Consider the following 10,745-nt stretch of genomic DNA (forward strand, 5'->3'; position numbering starts at 1 on the left):
CACTCATCTTCACTTCTTAGCTTGGCAGAGTGATGGCTTTCTGTGAGATCATTCTGCTTTTTTGTTTTCTAGGGCTGTTTTTGAGGACAAGAAGGCTGCACAGATTGATCTCTTAAAAATTCCCTTAAGATGCCTATGGAAAGTTTCCTCTACTATATTATACTTTCTAACACCTACAGTAAAGACCAGCTCCTTTACATCCCTCAGCTCGCACTCCAGGTGCTATACAGAGTTTTCAGATTAACAGGTAACAAATGAGAGAGACACAAAGATTTCTCACACATTCACTAAAGCTTATCATGCACCCTTAGCAAGTACCCTAGACATACACACTGTTACACAGAGTAACCACACTGCAAATGTCAGAACCTAAGCTTCAGGTGTTCAGAGCTTGTGTGTCTTACCCCACATCCCGGGGATTCAGGGGCAGAGCCAACAGCCCTCACAGCCCAAGCACCAACACTTAACTAAACGACAGATTTCTCTCATGGGATTTTCAGATTTTTTCCCCTACATGTTCCAACATGCTTTGCAAAACAAAAATTAATGCATAATTTCTAACCAGGGCTCATCCCCTTCATTATTTAACATAATGGTAGTTACTTTTCTCTCTCTCATTCTAACTACACTCATATAATTCAGTGAACAGAGAGGAATTTATTTTTCAGCACCACCTATTTGCAGTTCTGTTTACCTGTGGCTGTGAAGCTCACACTTCTAATACCAGCTCTCTTGTATTCCTCATCAGTGTCCTCTGCTTCTTCCAGGGTGTTCTTCTGCTCAAATGCTTTTCTGAATGGCAGAATAAAATCTGCTTGTCCAGGAGACAGGTTAGGAAATGTGGCATCGATATACTTCTGAAAAGCCTGTCTAGTTGCTTGGATTTCAGTTTCCAGGCTGTCCTTCCAACTCGTCATTTTTTCTAGTTTTTGTGTAAGAGTCTTCACCTGTTCTTCTGCTGCTTTCAGTGTAACCATCACTTTCTCCAGCTCATCAAGATGTAGAATCTCTGCTTCTCTGAGCTGTTTTTCAGTCTCTATCTGATTCTCTTTTCGGGCGATACTCAGGGCAGTATTAATCTCATTATGTTTTTCTTTGTTTAACTGCTCCATATTCTTACAATTCAGTTCCTCAGCTAGTGCCCTTTCTTCTTTGAGTTGCTCTAAGTGCTTTCTAGTTAAAAAAGAAAAAGATGGAAAGATTTGTAGTGAACACCTGTTATTAAAAATCACTGAAAAAACAATTTAAGTCTATCCAGGTTGTTGTAAAATCTCTCTTCAACTATAAACATACATTAAATCAGAACTTTATGTAGGACCTCTGAAATAAAACAGGGTAAAATGAGGCCAGTGATGACACAGATAAAAGCAGCTGCAGAAGATTCTATTTCTGCATGTGTCACGTCGAGCAATAATTTCCTACTGCTTGCTTCTAAATGAAAACCATAAAGGATTACTGTTTCACAGAATCACAGAATCACAAGGTTGGAAAAGACCTTTGAAGATCATCAAGTCCAACCATTCCCATCCCAAGCTAAACCATATCCCTAAGTAACTCATCTACCCTTTTTTTGAACATATCCAGGGAAGGTGACTCAGCCCCCTCCCTGGGCAGCCTGTTCCAGGCTCTGACAACTCTTTCAGTAACAAATTGTTTTCTACTGTCCAATCTAAACCTGCCCTGGCACAGCTTGAGGCCATTTCCCCTTGTCCCATCTCCTGTCACCTGGCTGAAGAGACCATCACCCACAGCTCTACAACCTCCCTTCAGGTAGTTGTAGGCGGTGATAAGGTCTCCCCTCAGCCTCCTCTTCTCCAGGCTGAACACCCCCAGCTCCCTCAGCCGCTCCTCATAGGATTTGCCCTCCAGCCCCTTCCCCAGCCTGGTTGCCCTTCTCTGCACTCGCTCGAGGACCTCAATGTCCTTCTTATGGTGGGGAGCCCAGAACTGAACACAGTACTCAAGGTGTGGCCTCACCAATGCCGAGTGCAGGGGCACAATTACTTCCCCAGATGTACTGGCCACTCTGTTTTTGATACAAGCCAAGATGCCATTGGCCTTCGTTCAGGTCTCTCTCTGAGCAAGCACTTAAGTACATACTGATTTTCAAACAGACTTTCAACAATTCTACCCCCAAGTAAAAAAAAAAGCTGCTTTGAAGTGAAATCTAAGAACTGACCTCTAGACTACAGATTCATGTGTAATTTTAAGCAATACTGAGAACATCTCTGTGCTAGCACATCAGCAATAAAACATGCAATTTATATTCTGCAGTCAAAACATTGTGGGTGCTATTCACCAGAGTTGGGTCAGGGACACATAAAAGTATGGCACATCCAGCATCGCTTAAGGTTACTGAGCCAAATACTTCAATGCAGAGAAAAAAATTATGCCCTCTGTTATTGCTCCCTCCACTTTGCTGGATGTATTTTCACAGAACTCTGGCAACTTGAGAAGTTAAAGAGACCAGCTAAACTTATGCAGAATGTGATTTATCCCTGTTTTAGAAGTGAAAAGGAATGTATTAAATAATAGATCAAAACTAAGCGTGGCTCTGTGTGGAGAAAAACCCCACCCCATCATCTTACAAAGGAACATACCTGAACTGATCTTTTCATTGTGAGAGCGTAGTGTTAGTTTGCTGTTTGTGCTGTCAAAAAATGAAATGTAGTCTACTCTTAAGGGAGAGGCACAGGTTATTATTTTGTCATCAAAGCTGTTGATTTCACAATGCTTAATCTAGATGGGCAGAATCTCCTGTGCCTTGCAGATCTCTGAATCTTTCAGTTCTGCATAGATGTCATGAATGACAGAGTGGGCCCCTGAGATCTTTATTTCTGATGACTCTAAGCCATAAAAAGCAAAACTTTGGGATACTTGGTTGTCTTTGTGATACCTGATTTTAGGAACAAAGTATGTTTTTTTTCTATGGGGGCCACCAGCAAGAGTGAGCCTGCAACTCTTCCTGGTCCCTTGACACTTGCAAACACATAAAGGGTCTATCAATTTTTTCCTAGAAGATTGGCATCTAAACAGCACTGATGCAATTCCAGTCATTTTCTTTAGCAGAACATGTTTGCCAGCCAAGTCAGGGAAAACACTAAGAGCACCTGTGCTGCCTGGCTGCTTCCTTCATGGCCATCTCCCTCTCCTGTTTCCTGGCTTCAGCCACTGCTTGCATCTTCTCCTGGGCACACTCCATCAGGACGCACTGAAGTCTGTGAGCCATACGCTGCTCTGCAGCTTCAGCCTCTCTCTTCTGCTCATCTTCCATGTACTGCTTCATCTCTGCCTTCACCTTCCTCACCTCTTCCTTAAGCAAAGTTAAATGTAATTAGTGACAACAATCCCCAACAAAGTCCAGCAGAACAGACTTCAAGAAAATATGGGGGAATTAGAGTCAGTTACTGTAGCATCATCCCACATCATCCCCATCTTCTACAAAAAGAACTAAAAGTTCCCTCATACATTTTCTTCTCAGCTCACATGGCCAGTGGCATGGTTTTAGAATGAGAAGGAGAAGCCCAGATCTCAGTATGCTTGTCAGCTAGATACTGCTCAAAGGCTGATACATAAAGGTATGACAACATTAATTTTAGGTTGTCTGGATGCACACACATACATCTGGAATCTCAGATAACTCAACATATACCAATAGAATTCTGTTGCCATTATAGGCCACGCCACACCCAACTATTCAGTGAAGCAATCCAATCCACTTAACTCAGTACCCAGTCATCCACACTGCTTTGCCACCACTCACAGTTCTTCCCAAGAGCCCTGGACAAGTGCATCCTCAGTGGAAGTGGCCAGACACCACTGGGAAAGCTCTGGTTGCTTAGATCTTGGTGGGTTTTCTGATACAGGATGAACAGTTACATGAGGTCTGTTGTAAATCTCTTGCACACTCACGTACAAGGTCTGTATTCTGTGCATTTTTGTGGATACTGGTTATTTGTCTGCTGCTGGCAAGCAGAGTGACAAATAATAGGACCTTCCTACAAGAAGCCTAAGTAAATCCGTGAATTGTGGTGGAAGAGCCACATCAGCACTGCTGCAAAACAGCCATTCCTGAAGCTACCAGCTGAAAGTGGTCATCTTTACCTATCCTACATGTAAAACCCATTTCAGTCAGTCACTCAGTGATATCTTTTGTTGGCTGCTGCTGTTAGCTTGGACAGATGCTGAGTAAATTTCCTGCCATCACCTCTCTAAGCTGGCTGCGAGTGAGCAGTTGGCTTACAGTTAACACACCTCCTAAAATGCACTCCATGAAACACAAACCACCAAATCTAAACCACCTTGCAATGACTTCAGTTCCATCTGCCTCTTCTTTTGCTTCAGCTGTTGATTTCTGTATCTGCTCCCTAGACCGTAGTCACTGGAGCCAATGTTATCAGGACAAACAGCAGACATTCAAATCCTGAGCACTCAGGTCTACAAAAGGTATACTACAGGCTTAGCTTCTTCCAACCACTGCCAGCAGATGCTATGACAGTAAAAGACAGAGCTCTCTTGGAAAACAGCTCCATAAAATGGAACAAACTCTGTCGGAAACTTAAGACCACTGTAAACCTCTCTGTTTTTCCTCTTGAGATGCCAAGGACATTGCTTTGACTGCTGCAGTATAAACAGACAGCTATTTAGAAACTTGTATAAAATAAAATTCCAAGGCAAAACCACTCCGGTAATTCTTTGTGCACCCTTCATCCATGGATGGGAGGCTGTGAGACTAAGGATGATGGGTGTTGGATGGGCTGTGCAATGCCTGACTGAGGACTGCTTGGATGTTCTTGTGGTGGGAAGCCCTGTGAAGTGGTGCAGGAAGCCTCAGATCTAGAAGGCAATTGCCTTCCTTTCTCTTTGTACATGTCTCTCAGATATCCAACATGAAGCTTGTGCTAGGCAAATACAGAAATACAAAGCTACAGCTGGTGTGCTTCATTTAGAAATATGTATATGCCGGCAGGTTTCCTTCTCCACCTCACTTAGGGTGCAGGTTCAGTAAATCAGTTAAACACCTTTCTAGCTTTGGTGAACACAAAACTTCAGGGCAGGTTTAAAGTTAAGCTCATATTTAACTGCCCTTAAGAAATGCACCTCCATCAGGTTCAGTGATTGATTGAAACAAGGACTGGCAGAGAATTTTCAACAAAGGTCACAAACTTAATTAAATATAAAAAAAAGCTGGAATGTGCTGAAAGTGATTTAAAAATCCTGCTAGCAGGAGTTCACATCTCACCTAGCACAAAGCCAGTCATCTTTCAGGTCAAGCACTTCTCCTGGCACTAGGGTTCAACTCTCAGATGAACGAAGATCCTCGTTATGGCCAGAATTTAAAAAAAAAACAACTTTTAAAAAATACAGAATGACATTCTTTCTTTGTTGTCCAAACCATGATTCTGTCATCCTGGTTATTTCTATGGTAATGAAAGCAAACTGATTCATACCCTTAATTCCTCTCCAAGTTTTTGTTTAAGATCTTGTACAAATGCACTGTGGTTGGCGGCTGCTTCTTTGAGAGCTTTATCCACTGCATCCTCCTTGTGCATTTCAGCCTTTAAAACAAGTTATTATTTAAGTGTAGGAGATTACATTCTATTAACATCCTATTAAGATCAGGCAGATGTTACATATAATCAATAGTTCTATATTTTCTACTTCAAAAATCAGAGCAAGGTAAATTTAAAACTTGATGGTAAAATACATTTTGGCCCATTTGGCAAATTTATTGCAGTGATTCCTGTTGAAATGTGGCCACACAATCACACTAAGCCATGAGTTGTAACCACTATACATCAGTATTATAGAAGGCAGTTTACAAGTCTTACACAGCACTATGGGAAACAGCTTTAACTTCTGGGTGCTTCAGAGGCCATTTTCAGACCAGATGTACAGTTTGTTATTAATTTAAAGTATGCTTTGATGTGATCAGAAGCTGAAGAAATGCATACACACAGAGATCTGTGAGCAAAGGATGACCTGAAATTAACAGCAGCTCTGTAGCAATGACCTCAAATTTCTTTATTAACTGCTTTTACGTGATGGCAATTATTCCAAAGAATACCTGAGGGTTGGGAGGCTCTTCAGAGAGATCTGAACAGGCTGGACCAATGGGCTGAGACCAATGGGATGAAGTTTAACAAGGCCAAGTGTAGAGTGCTGCACATGGGACATAACAACCCCATGCAGCGCTACAGGCTTGGGGAGACTGGCTGGAGAGCTGTCAGGCAGAGAAGGACCTGGAGGTGTTGGGTGACTGCAGGCTGAATATGAGTCAGCAGTGTGCCCGGGCGGCCAAGAAAGCCAATGGCATCCTGGCTTGTATCAAAAACAGGGTGGCCAGTAGGTCTGGGGAACTAATTGTGCCCCTGTACTCGGCATTGGTGAGGCTGCACCTTGAGTACTGTGTGCAGTTCTGGACTCCCCACCACAAGAAGGACATTGAGGTCCTTGACTGAGTGCAGAGAAGGGCAACCAGGCTGGGGAAGGGGCTGGAGGGCAAATCCTATGAGGAGCGGCTGAGGGAGCTGGGGTTGTTCAGCCTGGAAAAGAGGAGGCTGAGGGGAGATCTTATCACCACTTAAAACTACCTGAAGGGAGGTTGTAGAGCGGTGGCCGATGGTCTCTTCAGCCAGGTGACAGGAGATGGGACAAGGGGAAATGGCCTCAAGCTGTGCCAGGGCAGGTTTAGATTGGACAGTAGAAAACAATTTGTTACTGAAAGAGTTGTCAGGGCCTGGAACAGGCTGCCCAGGGAGGGGGTTGAGTCACCTTTCCTGGATGTGTTCAAAAAAAAGGTTTGATGAGATACTTAGGGATATGGTTTAGCTTGGGATGGGAATGGTTGGACTTGATGATCTTCAAAGGTCTTTTCCAACTTGGTGATTCTGTGATCAGCATTTAAATGACAGGAGCGTAATTACATTTACCTGAGACCGAAGTTCAGCTTGAATTTTTTCAGTGTGCTCCTGTATCTCTGCCTCCTTCTTTTTATGTTGTTGTTCTTGAATGGCTGCTCCAATCTCTGCACAAGCAACACAAGTGGATCACACACAGCAAATAACCAGAGTGCAGAAACCTGTGCTTCTCTCCCGACCCCTGTGCACGGTTCTGCAGCTCAATTAAAACTCTGAAGGCTAAAACCCACGCACCTCCACTTCACATATAGAGAAACACAATGATTATTGCTCATTCAGCTTCATAAATGTAACAGGAAGGTGCTGAACCCAGTGCTCACCTCCTGGAAAGCATCACAGACACTAAGGTGAGAGTGCATCACTTTGGACACTACAAGCGAGACGGTGCCCTCTGTGTCACCCTGGGCCCTCACAGTCCTTCAAGGTTTTCAGCAAGGTCTCTTGCTCCAAGATAGCCTTGGATGCCTTCGTGCCACTTTAGGGGCACACAATATTCTCAGGAGAGGGGGATATGTCCATCCAAGGCCCAAGCAGCCCCAGTGCTGCAGGAGGACAGTTAATTTCTTCTAGAAAGGAGGAGTGGAGCAGCATGGAGCTGAGCCATGTCACTTGATGACAGGGCTTCCCTTTAGCAACATGGATAGGGTCTAAGCAAGAGATGAGCATCACCATCTCTTCCCATGGACATGCTGTGAAAGCAAACAGGTAGCGCCCTCGAACTCATTTGAAAGACAGATCTTCACCCCCAAGGATTACCCAGAAGAGAAGCCACTGCAGAGGTGGATAAGGGACCTTTCTGCAATCCAAAACTCCTCCTCAAATTTTGGATCCTCTTGCTCTGCCTTTACCTACTCAGGGTCAAGCCCAGACATTGCTCTGGATCCCATTCCCTGTTCTTAGCAGGGCCAAAGAGTCACCTTTCTCTGGGCTGTTAGGAAACTGGAAAAGGAATAGAGAGAGCCACAGAGATCTAGCTTTCACAGAGCCACTGGAGGAATAGGTCTCCCTCCTACACCCTACTACTTCTTACCCTCTTATTCCCTACTTTGCATGGGTGGGCAGAGTCCTCTCATGGAGCCAACACAAAGCACATGGAAAACAGCAGCAAGATGGGACAAAGGGGTCAACTCATCAGCAAAAGTTAAATCAGCAAAACAGAAGTCCAGCAGTGCATACATCTTAGCAGCAAGCATGCTGTGCTCTGCCTGCATAGCTTTTCCCCAGTTGTTAAGCAGTAAAGAGAAAGTATTTTCAAGACACCTTCTGTGTCCCTCTGGATAACTTTTACACTGTGTGTTGTCACCACAGAGCGGAAAGCCTCGTGCTCTGAGACACGCGTGGCACTCGCCCGGCTGCCAAGGCTCTGGGTACACTGATAATCACTTGGGTACTGTTTAAAATAGAAACCAAGCACACTCCTCTTCACAACACACATTGATTAAAATGCACAGCATGTTTTCTACAAAACTTTACAGGGCTGATCAGAAACCTCTGATGATGATTAGGAATAGCATATAAATACACTTCAGGTTCTTGCCAGACCCCCAAACGTGGGACTGCTACCACATGCTTTCCTTCTGGGTAAAGTTATGATTGTGGTAGGCCAGAGAAACAAATAAATCAAACCTCAAGAGGAGCTACAGAACCTCAATCTGATGTCAGCAGCCAGAATCAGGAAGGTAGGATTCAAGAGCAGGTAGAATTCAGGATAAAACTCCCCAGCTGTATCCTGTTGATGACTGAAGGGATGAGGTGTGCAAATGTTAAGTAGAGTTCTTCCCAAATTCCTTGAGCTCTAGAAAACATCTGCTAGCATTCTCTGTCACACTTCATTATGCCCAAATCTGAATACCTTCATGCACCACGGGACAGCTGACCCTGTCCCTGCTCTGAATATACTGGATTTATTAATATTCAGAAGCGAAACGCAGCTCTGCCTTACCATGACTGCCAGGAACAGATGGCAACAACAGCTCTTGGAGTTTTCCTAAATCTCCAGAAACAAACAAACTTACCCAGTATATCACGGTGAGTGTAATACCGTGTTCGGAAAGGCTTGTACTCCCGGATCCGATCAAAAGTAGCTTGGGAAGGTGGTGGTGGCATTATTCTTGAACACAGAGCACAACAAACAAAAGAGTCCAGATCGGGACTCTTAATCATTGTGATATTCTAGTATTTTACTGTAACAGGGTTCTGTCAGAACTCTGTTCCTGATAGATCCCTTGCTTGCAGGCACAAACACTTCCTGTTGGTACAGAAAACATGCAAGCCAGTGAAGAGAGAAAAATCGTTGATGTTACTTTTTGCTAAGTTAGCTGAAATGTTTGCCTTCAGGTGAGGATTCACACGTGCTGACAACTCAAGCTGGCATGCTGTAGGCAGATGATGGAGCAGGACTGTATGAAGTCACCCCATCCAGCCTTAACACAGCTCCTTACGTAGCAACCATCACTAGGCAGGGCAGGTAGCAACCATCACTAGGCAGGGCAGGCTTTGCTCACAAACAACTAACTTTCCCTGGTAATATTAAAGTAGGGTCACAGCAGGCTTTGGCTTTTTAATGCTTTTGTTTGGTGGCTGTTCTTGAATGTCAACAATATTCAAACCGTGTGGTCTAAGGAGATTATAGCAGTACAGTAGCTACTGTTTCAGACACTAGAATCGTATCATTCTGCTGCTGTTCTTGGTAAAGGTGTGAAAGCAAAAACCCTGAAAGAGCAAAAACCCTGAAAAAGCCTCTGCCCAGGAAATCCTTTTGACTCACAGCTCAAGCCAGCTATCGCCTGCTGTAGATAATTATTACTGTATTGAAGATGAAACTGAGAAAGACAGAACCAAAGAGGTTTTATTGGTGGTGTCTGCTTATCCTCCAGATGCATAAGGGGAGCAGTGCATTCAGAGATGAGCCAACAAATTTTGATACCAATGTAGTTGTGTTTTAGTGGGGTTTATTCCCTTTAATCCCTATACACACATAGTTTTTATGACATAAATCAGGTACTTGAAGCAGCAAATGCCAGTCTTGATACTGTAATACCCATTAATTTACTATATTTTTCTCTGTATTTGCACTGGTTTATCTCCTTTTTATGTATATTTTTTGTAGCATTAAGAGAGTTACCCCACACAGCAGCTCCACAAATAAATATGGAGAAGCTCCTTCAAAATAAGGGCAAATCTAAATACTCACTCATCCTTCAGCCTGGCCAGTTCTGAATCAACCCAGTTAATAGGGTTTACTCCATCCAACAGGTAAAAGGCTCCATCTCAAACAGCTTTTCTATCAAGTGCCATTGGTACACACATTGCCCAGACCCTGCCCAGGTCAGTGGTCCCACACCCTTCTCTTTCACTGCCCCTGCCCCTTTTCCCTCAGACCCACTATCACTTCATAAAACATCATTCAAAATCTGAAGAACCTGAATCCTGCATTATTCCCAAATATGTGACAATGAGAGACTGGGCTTTCTCATTTTGAATAATCTGCAGGCATAAGGGTGAAAGTGTGTATTTTAAAAACCCACAGAATAAAAAGGTTAAAAAGTTTACTGCAGCACTCATTTTGGAATAATTCAATTAAATTCACACAACCATATGAGACTCAAGCATTTAAACAAACTGAAGAAAATTAAAATCCTGTGTGACCTTTTTTAAAAGAACAGATTAATTCTGAAGATCCACCACATCCTATCAAACAAAACATATTCTACAGGATATGCAGAGCACATGACAGTTCTGAGTACTTTATCAGTTCATCTGGAAATTCCTCCACCAATCAAAAGGTGAGTCGTTTCCTCACCTGTAAGCCTTCAGATTTGCCCA

General features: G+C 43.4%; 1 protein-coding gene across 1 annotated transcript; it reads right to left on the reverse strand.

The window, feature by feature from the left end:
• Positions 1-674: 674 nt before the first annotated feature.
• LOC311190439 (uncharacterized protein C6orf163 homolog) lies at positions 675-9,083 on the reverse strand (the record flags this gene model as incomplete). Its single annotated transcript, XM_084262348.1, has 5 exons — positions 675-1,173; positions 3,111-3,313; positions 5,451-5,558; positions 6,933-7,027; positions 8,936-9,083. The coding sequence occupies 5 exons, from the start codon at positions 9,081-9,083 to the stop codon at positions 675-677; spliced, it is 1,053 nt and encodes a 350-aa protein (XP_084118474.1).
• Positions 9,084-10,745: the final 1,662 nt, after the last annotated feature.

This window comes from Gallinula chloropus, assembly GCF_964237585.1.
Source record: "Gallinula chloropus genome assembly, chromosome: 3".
NCBI classification, from domain to species: domain Eukaryota; kingdom Metazoa; phylum Chordata; class Aves; order Gruiformes; family Rallidae; genus Gallinula; species Gallinula chloropus.